At 39.2% G+C, this 19,243-nt stretch overlaps 1 protein-coding gene across 2 annotated transcripts; it reads left to right on the forward strand.

The window, feature by feature from the left end:
* Positions 1-1,247: 1,247 nt before the first annotated feature.
* LOC101481232 (fMet-Leu-Phe receptor) lies at positions 1,248-14,704 on the forward strand. Of its 2 annotated transcripts, none has more exons than XM_004569786.4 (3): positions 1,248-1,380; positions 11,001-11,181; positions 13,106-14,704. In XM_004569786.4, the coding sequence occupies exons 2-3, from the start codon at positions 11,008-11,010 to the stop codon at positions 13,997-13,999; spliced, it is 1,068 nt and encodes a 355-aa protein (XP_004569843.1). In that variant the 5' UTR covers positions 1,248-1,380; positions 11,001-11,007; the 3' UTR covers positions 14,000-14,704. The 2 variants fall into 2 exon arrangements, with proteins under 2 accessions (XP_004569843.1, XP_004569844.1); XM_004569787.3 differs by lacking the exon at positions 1,248-1,380 and adding an exon at positions 7,027-7,107.
* Positions 14,705-19,243: the final 4,539 nt, after the last annotated feature.

Consider the following 19,243-nt stretch of genomic DNA (forward strand, 5'->3'; position numbering starts at 1 on the left):
GGTGTACCTAATGAAGTGGCCGGTGAGCGTATTATTAATAGTAATCTAAATAATAGTCTAAATTAATGGATCATTCTTCTTTTGTTGTTGTTGTTGTTGTTTTTTATATGTGAAATTGTCCAAAATTGGCATAAAAAAATAGACACAGCTCTGAGATGAATACAGTCCTGTAAGATGTAGTGAAATACAATATAAACCTTAAATGTGTACTTAAACTGTTATTGTGATCAGGCATATGAATGAAATCATTCTCCTAAATGTTATTGTGTTTCAGAGACTATATAGACTATATACACTCTGCTGAGTGTTTTCTGTTTTCTCCTTCCTTTTTTTCAAAGCGTAGTCCCTCGTGTGGCTTTCGGGTTTTAATGTTTACTTGCCTCATTGTCCACTATCTTTTAATAACCTGTAAGTCACTGAAGTTCTTTGTTTTACTGCTGACCTGTTTCATTAATTTCGCCTGTGCTAAATCAACATTGTTTGCACACAATCAGAGGATCCATTCTGGCATTCTCTGTCTGCTGGACAACTGCAGGATCATGCATTTTTCTCTTTATACTTCTTGTCAATAAAGGTTGAGGTTTAAGTTCACTGTCTATTGTAATATGTGGCACTTTCCCCATACTCAGTGTTCCACAGCTTTTTATGTTTATCAGTCATGTTACTTAAGCTTGGTTACATTTTCATTTTGATACAAATTCTTTTACTTTCTTTTTTTGTGTGTGTTTTTATTATTTCTTCAAAGGAGTGAGTTGCATCAGCCACATCTGTGGTCTCCTCAGTTTCTGTCGTGACGTTCTATTACGGGATGACTATTCAAGGCCAAATAGCCCCCTGTTTCCTGGAAACAGCTGTAACCTCATGACGACATGGAGGCTGCGGTTCAGTTTAATAAATTGCTACTCTAAAATCTGGGCATACGTTTAATGGAAATCAGCAAAAAAAATAAAAAATTAAAAAAGGTGAGACGGCTCCAACATGCATGACAATGCGAGAATCCCTCTGCTGTAACTACGCAGTCAGCGACTCCATTTGAATAAATGCGATGCTGAAGAAGAAAGCAATCGCTCTAAAGTCTGATTAATTTGTTGGTCATTCAGTGTCTGTGCTTTTGGATCTGTGTGTGTGTTTGACAAACAGAGAGGCGATGTGAGGGTGGGTTTGTGTGGAAAAAGAGAAGCAGCTATATGAGGAAAGGAAGACAAAGCTAGACACATGACAGTAACACAGAGAGGAAGTCTGCGTGTGATAGACATGATACAAAGAGAACCACTTGAAGTAACTGCGACACAGATAACAGAGCACACATCTTCACTTCTGCCTCTGACCACAACGACTGAAGCTCACCTCAGCTCTGAGAGATCAGTCCAGTAACTGCAGGTAAGGACTCTGAACTTTGTCTGGACTTGTCAGATGACATTGTTACTTGATATTTCCCACTTATGACCAAAAGTTTTACATGTATTGTGGAGTTTTTACACACTTTGTTTTCTTACATCATCCAAATTTTTAAAAAGAAAAAACCAGGTAGGGTTTCCTTATATAATTCCTTAAGAGTTTGAGCTGTATATATTTGATTGAACTTACAATCGGGTGGTGGTTGTGATTGATACTAGACTAAAAAGGGGAAATATGTTATGATAATCTAAAGACTACACTCATAAAGAAAATGATTAAAGATTTGATGCATTAGATGCTACAGGTTCAGTAGGCAGAACACTTTTGAACATTTATCAACACATCCATTCATTTTATTAACCACTAATTCAGTGCAGGGTTGGGGAGGTAACCTACCTCAGCTGACAATGAGGGAAAGGTTGGGTACTCAGCAGTCTATCACAGGGACAACACAAATACATAAACATTCACACTGACAATCAATTTCTAATTATCAGTTGATCTAATGTATATGTCTTTAGACTGTGGGAGGGTGATAGAGCACCTGGAAAAAAAGAACACGCATTACAAATACTTCAGAACTACCAACACCACAAACACAGTTAGTGACCCAGATTAGAGGAGGCTGTAAATCAGGTGTGAGCAATTAGTTTCCCCAAGAGGTCAAATGACAAATTGGGGCTGTTGTGGAGGCTTGCTTTAGATAATATGCCAATTTTATAAGCCGTGCAAGAATTATGGTAAATACTGGTGTTTCAAACATAACATGCAGAAACAGCAGCTTGATTTCTAGTTATTACACAATGTTTTTGTGCATGGACAGTACCTTTTATGAAATTTCACCATGACTGTTTTTTTACATACAGGATACTATTAGAAAAGGCTACCACAAAAGACATCTAAGATTATGTCCACATATTACATATGTGTAATTGTGACCTCTACAAACCACACATTCAGGTTCCCTATATGTTAAATTTAAACACAGAGACACAGGGCAGAAAGTTCCCCTCTTTTTGTTAAAGATATAAGCTGCTCAATCTGTTGTCTGTTTCTGTGATAATGTCAAAATAATTCAGTACTGTAAATGCATTATTGTATGCATTTACATACATGATCATCACATTGATGATCACATTGTTGTGTGATCATCAAATAAAAGATGGCATACAATTTCACTTCCTTGTAATTAACATATATTTGAAATAAATTGATTCTACACATTTGATCTATCAGTTACTTCTGTAGCACCCGTGAAAGTGAATAATTATCAGGTAACAAGATACCTCAAGGCTACAGTCCCACAAACTGGAACAAATCCCTGTCATAATGAATGCACAAGCATATTTGTGTGTGTGTGTGTGTGTGTGTGTGTGTGTGTGTGTGTGTGTGTGTGTGTGTGTGTGTGTGTGTGTGTGTGTGTAAGTATGACCACAAAAGAACACAAGGCCAACAGCGAAGCTGAAAGCCAGCACTAGGGGAGCTTCATTCAGTGAGTCCTCTGCTGAAATAAGTATGAGCACAAGCTCAAAGCCTGACAGTTAATCGCTGCTTTAGTTACCCGATGAATGCATGTGGTCAGCATACTCACCTTTAGCATAACTCTGGTTCTTACCTGTTAGCCTTCTGCTTTCTTTGCAGGGGATTGCCAACAGCTACTGTCTTGTTCAAAGCAGCAGTTTTAAATAAAATAAAATAAAAGTAATGTTCACATTTCCACTCCTCATAAACTGAAGGCTGCTCTCTCATTTTCTGCCTCACTGCATGCAAATGGAAAGCAGCTGATTGTAACAGCGATTCTGTCTTGAGGATAATTAAAGAACTCATTGCAGGCAAAAAAAAAAAAAGTTTGACTTGTGGCTGTAATGTGATTACTGTAATTATTTTTACTACATTATTGTGATACTTGTGTGATTTTCAGTATTACAGAAAAAATTATATTTTTACTTTTTGGTAGTGATGCATTTGCATTAAAGCTCCCCGTTCCTTCTTCTTATTGTATTTAAAGCTGTTGGCAGTAGAGAAAAGGTACCAAATTCTGTAGTTTTGTCATGAGGACAAAGTCTGACTGTGTTTAGTTTCACTGCAATCCATGCTGTACAGCAGGAGTGGACTAACTGACCAAACAAAGAGTAATGTTTCTGTCCGTAGATCAAACTTAAAAGCTTTAATAGGTACTTTGTCACACAGCTGTGGGACTGTGCTAACAAAATGAGGGCTTCGCCATCTCTAAAGGCAAATAGAAGGCTCATTAGCTCCTAAAAGCCTAAATGTATTACACATGCACTCACATGCAAGCTGGAGATCAGCTTCTAGTTCAAAAGACATTGTGCCATGTACAGTGAATCAAAACAAGAACAATGAGCATGACATTACACACAAACAGTCTGTATCCATTAAATGTTAGAAAAGTGATTACGTTTTTCATATGTTAAATTTGCAAACTCGGGGAGATTTTTGTGTAAATTAGTTTAAAAACAAACATCAGCATTAACATGAGCTGTGACTCTCTGAGTGAAGACGAACAGTATCAGAGGCCTGAAATTGAAAACTCCCATCAATCATTTTATAACCATCTGTAAACCGAATGTGCAGCATTATCTACATTTTTAACCACTTTCAGAGATGTCCTGATAAGTCTTGTATCTTCTTTGCTGCATTTGCACATTATCTTATCATCTCCCATATCAGAAACATCCTGTCTCAGAGTGATGCTAATAGACTAGTTCATGCATCTATTATTTCTAGAATGCAATAATTTATTATTATCGGGATATCCTAAAAAACTCCATAAAACCTTCAGTTCATCTGACAGAGCACGCTGCTTTAAGACTGCTGGTTTATTTATCGTTCTGAGGATATTTAACATTAGAATCGGAAGTCGGTCCTTCAGGTTTCAGGCTCTTCTTCAGTGGATCCAACTCCCAGTTTGGATTTGGGACTGTTATTGTGATTTTAGTGCTTCATAAATAAAATCTGAATTCAACTAAACTGAACATAATCACATCCACAACACGTTGGGTGAGAGAAACAGGTAAAATGGATTTAATGTTCTAATCTTTGGCACAATGAAAATAAAATCAGTTTAACTGCTATAAATCAATAAAAACGTGTTGGTACATACAGGCAGGATTTACTCTAAATATGTCATTTTATCACCTCACTTTACATAAAAGCAGCAGTGTCCATGCTTCACCACCCCCCACACCCCCCCAACTCAAGCTCTCAGTCGGATGGTCACGCAAAGCAAACGTAAGGAAACACTTTGTTACAGCAAAGCGAATCTACAAGGCAAAACAGGATTTTCACACTTCCTGTCAGTGTTTGATCTTACTTTTTGCAGTTGTAGAAACACAAAGATTTGATGATTTAAATTCTATTTAAATGTTTTCTACAGTTTATTTACTCTACAGCCTGCCTCTTTGTCTGCGTGCCTCAGATGCAAAACACCTCACACGTAAAGGAAATGACATTCAGAGCTTCTTTTCATCTCTTTCGTGTTTTGTGAAGTCTGTGGTTGGCTGCTGACTTTCCTGCTGGCAAACCACATCAACTGTGTGTCACCTATGTGCGTAAAAAAAAGAGTCCGACGTTTTTTTTTTAAATTTTCTTTATAATCTGGTCATTGCAGCCATTCAACTTTAAAAGGTTTTAGCAAGAATGTTAATTTTAAAAGAAATATAAGAAGCCTGTTTACATGCTCTACAGCCATAAAAGTAACCAATCGTGTTGTATTAAGATCACGTGCACTTTTCTGCTGAACAGCTGCAAGTATGTTATCAGATTAGTAGCCAACTTTCAATTTAACACTTTTACTAATGAAAATGTATAAACAAAATGGTTTTCTGATCAAAAAGGCAATTCTCTGAAAAATACCAGTAAAACAGGTAAATTGAAAGAAAACATCTGTGCAGGAGATGTTTTGGATGGATGGTAACAAAAACACTTCTCAGATTGTTTTCAGATTCTCAGATGAATTCTAAAACTATGTTTTGCTTGACTTGATTTTGCTCATTATTTAAACTAAGATAAGCTGTCTATCTGTCAGGGTATGGAGAAGAGAGGACCTAATGTGAGAAACAGGCAGTTTCAAGCTGTTTCTAGGAATGAGAAAAAACATAAAGGAAAAAGGCCACAAACCAAAAAATGAATCCAAACACACACATAGTAATTCACAAATGTCTTGACAAAGGGCAAAGGGAAGAAGATATAAAATATGAAACTGAAATAGTAAACAAGAATGAACTAACACGGGGGGAGGCATAACAGGACAACAGATAAGTGACAGAGTAAAGACAGAAAACAAAAACATGCAGAAGTTAAAGTCCCTGTATAAACAGATCGTGTTAAACGGGAACCAAACCAGAGAATCGCAGTCATTCCCAAGAAAACCACAAAGTTAAAACTGGAATTAATGACATGAAAAGAAATATAACTCACTGTTAAAATAACATAATAATCAACAAGTTTGACAAACACAAAAAATCTAAACACTAATTACTATAACAGTATCTCATGTAGCAACATAATCTCACAGCAGTTTTTGGAAAACGCAGCTATAAGCTATTGACTGTTTTTAGGCTATTTTCTTTCTGACCGTACTTGCTGGCACACGGTTACACTATATATTAAATATGAGTGTGAATTCTTTAAAGCACTGGTAGAAATCTGTGGTTTGTTAAGCATTTGTATCTGCTGTCCTTCACAGACTGATGACACACTTCCTCAGTCACATTATCTCTTGGGTTTAAAAAGGTCAGATGACGCCTCCTCTGATCTCGGCCATCTTGGCTGCTATGTGAACAACTGAGCCATTGCACTTTTTGGTTTGTCCTGCAGACCAACTTTTTTTTTAACCCACAGTAACCCATATTTCAGACAGCCCAGCCAATTCAAAAACAAGTCTTACACAGTCCTGTCACATTTTAATCTAATAATTTAGCTTCATTAATTCTTTTTTTCTTTTTTAAGTTTTTTAGTTTAGTCTCAGAAAGTTGATTTTGTTCATCTGGACGTAGCGTCGTCAGTGAGACGGGTTCACTGAGAGGACTTCATCACTTGCAGTCCACTCACTCTTATCATCATGGCCCTGTCAGGCCACAGCCCACACTTTTGATATTGCTGCATTAGGGGAATTTCTTCAAATCTACCACAAATGTACAGTTGAATTTCAGGGTAAACAGCCTCAGAGCCACTCTGAGCCCACAAAACAAGATTCTGAAACTAGAGCCATTTAATTACTTTAAATTTTTCATGAAAATGTCCAAAAGGATAAAATGTTGAAGTGATTTGTAGACAAAGACAATGGTTATGGAAGAACACTTCTGGTTATCATTTAGTCCTGCAACTTAAAAACAGAAGGAGCAAATCTGAGCTTTTTTTCACACTTTGTCAGAAACTGAATTAGTGTAATTATTTTTTGAAACCTTAACTTCTTCCTACGAAGATTTCATTACCGGCTGAATGATAAATAAGTCTAGGCATGGATGCAAAATGCCGTTTATCTGGTTTACAGAGACATTCAAACACAATGCAGGGTTTTTACGGTTTTGTTTTTTTTATCTGTGGTTGAAGTAGGCTGTGCACTCACTGCAGTGCCATGTTCATTTCCCCTTGCAGCAGCTTTGCTTCTCTAAACAGCAGAAACCATGTTTGTGCTCGACAGCTGGGCTCTTTTTCTTTAAAGCTCAACAGTATTTGCTTGCAGTGGTAAGATCACTTTTTCATTTATGACCTCTGGAAACACATTTTATCAAGTAAGGTTTTGTTAATCTTGTGCTGCACTTCATAGCTTTGTGCTGAGGCCACCACAGTTGTTGATTGTTTGTCGGCACTTTCACTATAGCTGAGCTAAATCAAATTTATCTAAACTGACTTGGGTCTTTGAGGGTTCCATGCATTTATTCTGAAAGAAACTCGGTCTCCTCATTAGAATCATAATAATTTTGATTTTAGACTTCACCCTTTAAACTCTCATGATCAGACCTTTGTCCTAGAGTGACAGTTAAACATGTGCATTAAGTGTATTTAAAAATGTAAATCTGCAACTCTTCTGAAAATTGTGCCAGAAGCAACATCCTATAACCACTGTTAAAGATAATATTATTAATGACACATTTCTAACATTTAAATGACAAAACTGTATGCAGTAAGGTGTCTGGAGATCTCAAAGTACAGTGGGGCATAAAAGTATTTAGTCAGCCACCGATTGTGCAAGTTCCCCCACCTAAAATGATGACAGAGGTCAGTAATTTGCACCAGAGGTACACTTCAACTGTGAGAGACAGAATGTGAAAAAAAATCCATGAATCCACATGGTAGGATTTGTAAAGAATTTATTCGTAAATCAGGGTGGAAAATAAGTATTTGGTCAATAACAAAAATACAACTCAATACTTTGTAACATAACCTTTGTTGGCAATAACAGAGGTCAAACGTTTACTATAGGTCTTTACCAGGTTTGCACACACAGTAGCTGGTATTTTGGCCCATTCCTCCATGCAGATCTTCTCGAGAGCAGTGATGTTTTGGGGCTGTCGCCGAGCAACACGGACTTTCAACTCCCGCCACAGATTTTCTATGGGGTTGAGGTCTGGAGACTGGCTAGGCCACTCCAGGACTTTCAAATGCTTCTTACGGAGCCACTCCTTTGTTGCCCGGGCGGTGTGTTTTGGATCATTGTCATGTTGGAAGACCCAGCCTCGTTTCATCTTCAAAGTTCTCACTGATGGAAGGAGGTTTTGACTCAAAATCTCCCGATACATGGCCCCATTCATTCTGTCCTTAACACGGATCAGTCGTCCTGTCCCCTTGGCAGAAAAACAGCCCCATAGCATGATGTTTCCACCCCCATGCTTCAGTAGGTATGGTGTTCTTGGGATGCAACTCAGTATTCTTCTTCCTCCAAACACGACGAGTTGAGTTTATACCAAAAAGTTCTACTTTGGTTTCATCTGACCACATGACATTCTCCCAATCCTCTGCTGTATCATCCATGTGCTCTCTGGCAAACTTCAGACGGGCCTGGACATGCACTGGCTTCAGCAGCGGAACACGTCTGGCACTGCGGGATTTGATTCCCTGCCGTTGTAGTGTGTTACTGATGGTGACCTTTGTTACTTTGGTCCCAGCTCTCTGCAGGTCATTCACCAGGTCCCCCCGTGTGGTTCTGGGATCTTTGCTCACCGTTCTCATGATCATTTTGACCCCACGGGATGAGATCTTGCGTGGAGCCCCAGATCGAGGGAGATTATCAGTGGTCTTGTATGTCTTCCATTTTCTGATGATTGCTCCCACAGTTGATTTTTTCACACCAAGCTGCTTGCCTATTGTAGATTCACTCTTCCCAGTCTGGTGCAGGTCTACAATACTTTTCCTGGTGTCCTTCGAAAGCTCTTTGGTCTTGGCCATGGCGGAGTTTGGAGTCTGACTGTTTGAGGCTGTGGACAGGTGTCTTTTATACAGATGATGAGTTCAAACAGGTGCCATTCATACAGGTAACGAGTGGGGGACAGAAAAGCGTCTTACAGAAGACGTTACAGGTCTGTGAGAGCCAGAGATTTTCCATGTTTGAGGTTACCAAATACTTATTTTCCACCCTAATTTATGAATAAATTCTTTACAAATCCTACCATGTGGATTCATGGATTTTTTTTTCACATTCTGTCTCTCACAGTTGAAGTGTACCTCTGGTGCAAATTACTGACCTCTGTCATCATTTTAGGTGGGGGAACTTGCACAATCGGTGGCTGACTAAATACTTTTATGCCCCACTGTATATAAAGACTCTTCACACACCCCAAAAGCCACTTGGTACCATTTCGGCAGTTTTCTGAGCAGGTCAGGGGATTTTTTTCCACTTGCACGGGAGGTCTGTGGAAAGTGTTTGAAGTGCCTGAAATATTTTTAGCATGTAAGCAACATAGCTAGCAACACTGCACTGCATTAGTGCACATATAGAGAAGTCTCTAAAATATTAGTTGACCTAGAACTTTCAGGAAGGAAATAAGACATGCTTCTGAAACAGTTCACCTACATGTGAATAATGGAGAAGTGTAAACACGACTGTGCAGATAATCCGCCCGTATGTTATGGGACGAAAGAAACTGACTGGCTGTTTTCCAGTGTTTAAAATACCCACACCTGTGACCTGGGACTAATGAATGCATACATTTATCTACTTAAAGTGGTTCTTATTCTGCTTTTCATTATTTTCTGTCTTATACCGTTATAATCATGCAAGCTCAACTTTAATATGACTTCAAATACAGTTGTCTCTGTATATACACAAGTAACCTGTGTCTCGATAAGCAGTGTTGAGAGGACTGTAAAGCGAGACAAGCACACAGCCAAAAAGCCAAAAACCTTTATTTAGTTAAAGGGAAACACAGGCATCCATAAAACACACAGGAGCTAAACTAATACTTTGGAAAAACTCAGGAGCCAACCAGAGCAGAGCCTTAGTGTGTTCCAGAAAGAGAGTTTACTTCAACGCTGAGTCAGTTACGGCGTTACAGACTCTGTGAACTTAACTGGATAGTTTCTCTTTGAGTTTATCTCTGATTCCTTCCTTCCTGCTGCTCCTGCCGCTGTCAAAGTTCAGAGCGAGGTGAATTATTCTGCAGAAATTGATCCTGATATCCCAGTAAAATGTGGGTTTGTTCCACTGACAACTTCATGGTTAATAAAAATAGTAAGTGTGGGAACAATGATTACATCACAGATTTATTCTCAGCTCAGAGTTAAATCTTCAGACTATCGGACAGTTTCCTTGCAGTGGAACTGAAAACTCAGAGTTGCTGATTAAACTCAGATTGTTCAGTCTGCTTCCTGGAATACGGACTAAAAAAGACAGGAGTGAAAACGAGACAGACAGTCACAGAAATAAACTGAAAACAAGAGAAAAAACAAAACCAACAACCAAAGTAAAACAGGAAGTGAACAGACAAGCAAACAGGCAATACTAAAAAAAAGAAGACAGTAAAACAGAAAAAGGAATATTAAACATTTAAAACCATCTATAGGAGAACAGGATTATAACGTATAAAGACAGAGCTGAAAAAGAGTGGAAGGAAAAAATATATATAGATATACATATACACACATAAGCAGCACGGTGAGCTCATGATTAGCACTGTTGCCTCACAGCAAAAATGTCCTGGGTTTAAATCCACCATCTGCATCATTGCATGTTCTCTTTGTGTCTGTGTGGGTACTCACAGGTACTCCAGCTTGGGGTTAGGTTAATTGGTTATTCTATATTTCCTATAGGTATGAATATGATGTATAAAACAGGGCTCCAAAACTAAAAAACAAACTAAAACTCGGGGATCTGCAGAGCCATGTGAAACCATGGACCTGCTCTAAACATTTTTCCTGCTCTTTAGTCTTTAGGATGTCAGCGAGGTCATATGCTGATCTCATGCCTAACTGTATACAGATAGGCTCCATCAATCAGAAAAAAGTTGGCTTATAGGTGGAGTCTGTGAATCTATATTTGTTTTTTAATATAGACTCTTGTGTTTTCTTCCCGTCTCTCGGTTGAATTACACAATAAGTAACATGCCTGACATTTTGGCCCTTTTCTGTTTTCTCTTTTCCAGCCACACAATGTTTCCAAATACTTCTCTGCCCACCCACACACTCAAGTCTTCTAAGGATGACCAGGCGGTGGACATTGATGCCATCATGGACAATGTCAGCATCATCCTGTACACACTGACTGTTGTACTCGGCATCACAGGGAACTCTGTGGTGATCTGGGTGGCTGGATTCAAACTTAAGGTAGATATGGAGTGTGTCATATATTTGAAATAACTTAATATTTACAGTTTAATATTTTACAACTCCCTATAAGACTGCAGGTTTTCACTGCAGGTAACATGTATGTGTAACATTGCATGTGACAAATAAAGGCGGGATTTATTGATTGATTGATAAGCGTCAGTAACATTTGGGTAATAACATATTGGGATAGAAGACAGCACAGATATGTGACTTTGTCAGTGTCACAGCACCAACACAGGAAACCCAAAGCAACTTAAAATAAAAGAAAACAACAACAACAATTTGTCCCCTGCTTGTAACTTTTGCAGGGAGCTGTAACCGGGATAATTCACTTGAGTATAGGGGCTCTTTTCTTTGTTACATAACATAAGATTCACACTCATATAAACACTAGCTGTTTTTGCTAATGCTAAAACTTTGTAAGATGATTTAAAATGTGGGATTATTCATGAAAAGTGATACAAATTAAAAATGCAATTCTAGTCAACATTTTATCTCACGCAATCCTTTTTTAATTTAACCTTCAAAATAGGCAAAACTCGCGTATAAGGAAATCAACTTAAGTCCTAAAAAGCTTATGTCCAAGTGTGTCATAGCTAAAGAAATAAGAGTTTGGCAAAGGGTTAACAAGAGAAGTAATGATCAGTGAGCAGAAACTTGGCTCTGTGAAGAGAAAGAGGAATAATAATGTCTTGTCTTGTCTTGAGAGTGTCGATGGAGAAGTACAGAGACAGTCAGAAGTAGTTGTTCTGTGTCTTTGTGGATTTAGACAAAGCATATGATAGGTTCCATGAGAGGAACTGTGATACTGTATGAGGAAGTCAGGAATGGTAGAGAAGTATGTGAGGGTGGTGCAGGACATGACGACATGAGGACAGTGAGATGGTGGTAGGATGTGTGATAAGAGTTACAGATGGGTTGAAGGCATCAGGAATCTGGGCCCTTTTTGTTTGAAGTAGTGCTGGACAGGCTGAAAGATGAAACCAGGCAAGAGTCTCTGTGGACTGTGATGTTTGCAAATAACATTGTGATCATAGTGAGAGCAAGTGAGCCTGGAGAGGTGGAGGTATGCTCTGGACAGATGTGGAATGAAAGTCAGTAAAATCAAGACCAAATACATGTGTGTGAAACTGATGGACATGCAGGGAGTCGAGATATTTGAACTCATCTGCCTTCACTACCTGTGTTCAACTATCCAAACTGACAAGAAAAAACAGAGAAGAAGAAAGTAGCAAGAGTGAAAGAGGAGATTTACAAGAGAAGGTTTAGTGAGACATGCTATGATTAATGGTTTGAATACAGTGACATTAACGAAAAGACAGGAGGCTGAGTGAAGAGCTGAAGATGCCAGGATTTTTATTGGGAGTGATCAGAATGAACAAGATTAAAAATTAGTACATCAGAGAAACAGCTGGGGCTGAGCAGTTTGGAGGCAAAGGGGGAAAAGATGAGGAAAAGAGGAAACCCACCAAGGAGGCGAATCCTAAAGGAATCCGTGAATCTGTAAGAAGAAGAAATGAGGAATTACTCACAACACATTATGCCTGACTGGGGATTTGTTGCTTGTAAAAGTGGATAGTGTGGCTAAATTTATATATAAATATATGTTTAACTAACAGTTTTGAATGTGGTCAGTCCACTGAGTAGTCAGTTGTTATTGTTGCAAACATATCGATCCCCTCTACCTGACCCAATAGGACATGGTTAACACTTTTCTCAAGGTACTTACTTTACCCTGCAGGACAGCACTAGTAATGGGTGGTTACCAGGTTTAAGGTCAAACTGTTTCCAGGTAAAAACAGCAGATGAGGGCGCGTACTAGTGATGCACAAATGATAATGGCAATTCAGTGCCATCAAAATCTTTGATTTTCTTTATGTTCCTGTTATCATTGTTGTTTTATTTTCTTCTTCATCCACAGCCAAAGGTCACCAACGTGTGGTTGGTGAATCTGGCGATAGCAGACCTGATCTTCTGCTTTACACGAGTTTTCTCTCTCACTAAGAAGCTCTTCTTTGAGCACTGGCCTTTTGGTCTCTTCGTCTGCAAGTTCAATGGCTTCTTCAAATATGCCAACATGTTCTGCTCTGTCTTCCTGCTGGCTGTGATCAGTCTGGATCGAGTGCTCTGCATCTGGCAGCCCATCTTCACAAAGCGTCGACGCACCATGTGGGTAGCGAGGATGGTGGCGGTCTGCGTCTGGATCGCAGCGATCCTCTTCAGCATTCCCTACTTCATCCATCGCCAAGTCTACCTGGGCAAGAAGAACCTAAGTAAGTGCTCTGTGGATCCGAAGGAGAAGGCAGAGGGGTACAACAGCACCAAAGCTGCTCTCTACTCCATCCGCTTCCTGTGTGGCTTCATATTTCCCTTCATGGTGATTCTGGTCTGTTATATCTTGGCCGCTGTAGGAATCAGACGCACCCGCCTCTCAGGGAAATCCCGCCCCCTGCGTATACTCGCAAGTTTGGTCATTGCCTTCTTCCTGTGTTGGGCACCTTACCATTGCCTCTTACTGGTGAAGATGGTGGACAATAAAAATGCAGTGGTGAAAATCTGGTACCCTGTAGCAAAGGGTGTTGCCTACTTTAACAGCTGTGTGAACCCATTGTTGTACTTCTGCATGGGGCTAGATGTGAGGGGGCGATTCAGGCAGAGTCTGATGGGTGTTTACAAAAGAGCTCTGGCAGACGATGTTGATGGACAGACATCTCACTCCAACGATCGCTCTTTGGATGAAACCTCGGTGTCAAAGCACAGCACTCTCATAGCGGAGGGATCAGGTCTGACAGCAATGGGTGTGGCTAAAGTTTAAGTTTTCCCTCTATTGATCCTGAAGCTTGGTAAATGGCCTGCATGGTAAATGGCCTGCATTTGTATAGCGCTTTTCTAGTCCATAGGACCCCAAAGCGCTTTACACTACATTCAGTCATTCACCCATTCACACACACATTCACACACTGGCGATGGCAAGCTACATTGTAGCCACAGCTGCCCTGGGGCGCACTGACAGAGGCGAGGCTGCCGGACACAGGCGCCACCGGGCCCTCTGACCACCACCAGTAGGTGGCAAACATGGGGTTAGTATCTTGCCCAAGGATATTTGACATGCAGCCAGGAGGGAGCCTGGGATCGAACCACCGACCTTCTGATTAGTGGCTGACCTGCTCTGCCACCTGCTCTGCCACCTGAGCTACAGCCACCTTGCAGGACATGTTTCAAACCTATCACAATATCATCATTATATGATACGTACACTGGTAATGAAATAAATAGAAAGTCTTCACCTATGATTGGATTGATCCACAGTGGCTCAAAAAAAAAAAAAAAAAAAAAAAGGAGCTGTGAGAAGTGTTTGTGTCCACCTTAACCTGGATTAGCTGGGTTGATGTATCACAAGAGAGGATAAGGACAAAATGAGTATATTGGATAAATTATCAAACTGACACCCCTCCATGATATCAAAGTACTACACGATTGTGGCATTATTATTATCCACACCAACCTAGGGACTAAAGAACCAGATTTAAACAGGTAAGTTTATGTGGATAAAATAATTCAAGAAAACAAAGAAAAAATATGTTTAGATTAGACAAGAGGGCAGCATACTAATAATCAGCTAATGCTAACAAGCTTGAATAGCTAGGGTCACACACTAACACAGAAGCCTGTCAGACAATGCTCAATGATATACAGACGTCTCGGACAGCCTGCTTGTACAGTTACTGCACAGTTTTATTTTTCATGTTTGTTTTGTTTGTTCAACAAAGAGAAAATAGTCTGACTCCAGATGAAAAGTGTACTTAAAAAAATAAAGATGGTCACTTTGTACTTGATTTCGGCATAGTGGGCAAAAAATATTTAAACAACTAATGTTGTAATGCAAGTACTGGGACACTCCTTCTTTCACATTTTCCTTCTCAAACCAGATTTTATTTCCTGGTGGTGCATTTGAAAAATTCCAAAATGTGAGCAAGTCATTTTTGAAAATATTTATTTTTAAGAAAAAGCTATTGTGTTGTAGATATATTGCAAAGCTGTTTTACATTTTATGTTGTTCAAAGTGGGCAGCACGTGATATAGTGGTTAGCACTGTGGCCTCACTCACAGGCCAGTGTGGAGTTTGCTTGTTTTTCCTGTGTTTGTGTGGGTTCTCTCTGGGTACTCTGCATTCCTCCCACAGTCCACAGACATGCAGATAGTGGTGTTAGGTTAACTGGTGACTCTATATTGCCCATAGATGTGAGTGTGTTAGTAGAGCCCTGGATGTCACATTTCTGAGTTGTGTTTTTGAACATGTAATTGAAGTCACAGAAGAAAAGTGGAACTGTGATGAAGCAGAGGGAAGTGAGACTACTAAAAGAAAAGCCAGTAATAGCTTTAGTCATGACTCTGTCTTGTGTATAGAGGTCATTCTGAAAGTTAGATGAATGGAAACTGTGCAGTGTACCAAGCTGCATCGTGTGGTTTTTGTTTTTCGTCTTTTTTTGTTACCATGAGAAATGCGTCAAAAGTATTTCATCCATCCTGTGTGTATCTTACTGCTACTTAAGAGGGAGAGTGGGCTGAGACTTTTATGGCAGTCAAATATTATGAACATGGAATCTAGTTAATATCAATCCATAGCAACCAGCTTATAAAACACAGCACCAGAGTATTTACTCAGCTGCTTACACATCACTAACTCTGTTTACAATAAAACCGTTTATCTGAAACCTGCTGTTCCTTTTGTTTAATAACATTTCTGCCATAAAAATATGATTAAAGCTAAACGGAGTAGCTGCAATGATGTGCACGTGGGTTTTTGTAAATAACTGAAATATAACATATGACTTTGTAAATAGCACTGTCTATGGGATTATATTGATAAAGTTTAATTTTGAAGTGTCATTGTGCGAAGGTCTGCAATATGTCTGTGCTTTAAGAAACAGTGTTCATTAAAAACTGAAAAAATAAAATTGCTTTTGTGTTTTATGTTTACAATAAAAAGCTCAACTACTAATTGAAATCCTTCTGACATTCAGTGTAAATCACACAGGAAGTAAACGTGTTCAAGTTGTATTATATGGACGGAGATATTTCTCTTTGACATAGTGCACCAGAGTTTGCTTCCTTTTACAGATTTGCCACTGAATTTCCACAACCATAACCTTAACCATACTGAAGCTAACATGCACAGACAATAACACTAACATTCAGCTTATAAACTATATTTTATACCTTTGTGGAGATGAACAACATCAGTGTTCTTGTCTGGGGATATGTAGGTTAAGACATAAATTACAATGATGTAAGATTAAGACATACTTCATCACATGACCTGGTTCTTTGGCTTTTGGCATCATGAAGAGAAGCTGGGGGTTATCAGACTCTTCTACTGTGTTGAACTGCCATTTATGAATTCTGGAGGGCAGTACAATGTAAAAACTTTTATTTGGCCCTTTGTCAGTTACATTTCTTAAAGAACAAATAACTACTCAAACTGAACAAAAGTGGCACTTTTTATTTTGCTTCAAATAAATCTCTAAATGAGCAACTTGACTTTCTGTCTTGAAAAATTGAAATGGAGCTAAGCTCTAGATTCCCACTGGCCTCATTGTGGTGTGGCTCAGCCCTAAACAAGCTGGCTAAATCAAAACGAAACTACGTATTGACAAGTATCTTGCCTTCAAACAGAAAGCTATAATATGTGAAATGAAATGGGGGAAAAAAGCAAAGAGGATGTGATCTGATTATTTCTGCGAAACCACTGTTCAGAAGAAGCTTTCAGGAGAAGAGGAAGCTTTTATTTAGAAGAACATTATTACAGACACTGTCCTCATTTTGGATATTTCTTGTCTGCTACTTTCACTGAATCAGACTTTAAAGACTTTGAAGCCATATGTCACAGTGGCTGGTGTCCCCTTCTTAGATATAATGCATGTGCACATACTACCACCTATATATGAAGTAGTGGATTACAGTTTCTGTAGTTTACACATAAAAACAGTCAAAGATTTTATGTGTAACTAAAAGTAAAATGTTAAATGTGTTTGGAGTACCTCTGACTTGGTAACAATAGCCAAACCAAAATTTTCATATTGATGCCAATACTATTATTTGGCGTGAAGGCTGCCACATAAATTGGTTCAAATGTGAAGGAGGGAGGAGGAAAATGCTCTACTTCGACTCGTAACAAATCCTTTAACATATTTTACATTTTTTGTGAATGAGTTAATGTTGTTTGCTCGTTGGGTGTTGTTTTGAAAGTACCTGGAGTTGGGTGAACATCAGCACCTTTAACTAATATTATTTTTCTATTATGTTCGAGTCATGAAGTGTTATAAATACAGGAAATATCCAGATCCAATTTTAAAGCTAAAAATAACATTTAAAGTAAGTTAAAAATCAAATCAGTGTCATTGTCAGGGCTCTGTGTGCGAGCAGGCGGCGAGGGAGGAGGATCCAATAGTGATTTGACGTTCTGTATCGAGGCTTCGAAGCTTGTGTCGAGTAATTGAGGGGGCGTTTCCGCCATGCGCGTATCGAGGCTTGCTTCATTTATGGGAGGAGCTGAAAATGATGACGTCCGAAGCCTCGCTGCCCGGCTGTACCACGTGACTGGTTCATGAAGTGGTTCGAACTTTGCCGCGAGATATGACAGCGATATAAACCCCTCAGACTTCATTCAAAATGTGGGTGTTTGATGGAGAGTTGCGGTTAGTGAGAGTTTGGAGACAGTTTTGAGGTTTATGAGAGTGAGGAGAGAAAGTCAGGAGAGAATGGAGCCAGCTAAGAAGAGGAGGATGTCCTCCCCTGTGTTTTGATCTTATTCCTCCCAACAAGGTATGTAAATTTCTACAGAAGATGTATTTTCATAATACTGATGGTGCAATACAATTTATGTTAAGTGGCTTTACTTTTGTACAAGGTGAAGTGTTTGCTATGTGCCAGGGAGCTGGGATATAACAACAACACCTCATCCATGCTTAGGCACTACAGAGCTTTGCATGAGAATAAGGGGAACACAGATTGTGGAGCAAGACCAGGTGAGCCATCAAATGCCATGATAATATAGCATGCAGTAATGTTACTAAATGATATAACAATATTATACAGCTGTAATAGGTTACGTGTGTGATATTTATATTTGTGCTTTGTCTTTATTGTCTTTCCTCAGGAGAACAATCTCAAATAGATGAAGACCTGGTTAGCATGGTGATTGAGGACTCCCAGCCATTTAGCATTGTGGAGGACAAAGGATTTAAAAGATTTGTTAAATCATTAAATCCTAGCTATGTTCTCCCCACTAAAAAGGTCATAAAAGCAGTGGAAATTTAGTTTTTACAGAATAAAATGTGAACAGGCAGGACTGAGGCTCAAAGCCTCAGTGTGTAGCTGTCCATACCTCAACGTTACAAAAGCACAACCACTGTCCACACCCCACCTCACAGTAAATGATCATTTCCATTTTAAGCATTTCCAAATAATCATTTTCCATACTGCCAGTATAAATATACAAAGTATACTGCCATCACTACAATATACATGTTTTACACACTCCTTTTGTTGTTGACATTTACAGGCAGTGTGCAAGAGGCCATACTTCAAATTCTTGCCAACTAATATTTTTACGTCCTGTAGATGTCCTACTAGAGCAAATGAAGCTTCAAGACGCTTTGCGCTGGGGTGAACCAATTGGATGAAAAGCTTCAATGCTTCATGAAGCTTCATCTGCCCATCACTAGGATCCAAGCGCAGGACTCAGACACTGAACTGTAAATCAAACCTCAGCTTTATTGCTGGCATAAAACAAAAGAAGAAACTGAGCAATGGTACTGAACATGGAAAACTGCCACAAAAACACACATGCATGATCTGATGGTACGACGCAACACCAAGCATGGGAAAACACAGGGCTTATATACACAGGGTAGTAACGGGGGAATCTGCAACAGGAGGGAGACACAGCTGGGGGAGATCAGGGCTAACGAGACATGGGGAACAAAGCTGCACACACTAACATAAGAAAAAGACTTTCACAATAAAACAGGAAACATGAATCACAACTCAGAGACAC

Source organism: Maylandia zebra, linkage group LG22, assembly GCF_041146795.1.
Source record: "Maylandia zebra isolate NMK-2024a linkage group LG22, Mzebra_GT3a, whole genome shotgun sequence".
In the NCBI taxonomy this organism is placed as follows: Eukaryota; Metazoa; Chordata; class Actinopteri; order Cichliformes; family Cichlidae; genus Maylandia; species Maylandia zebra.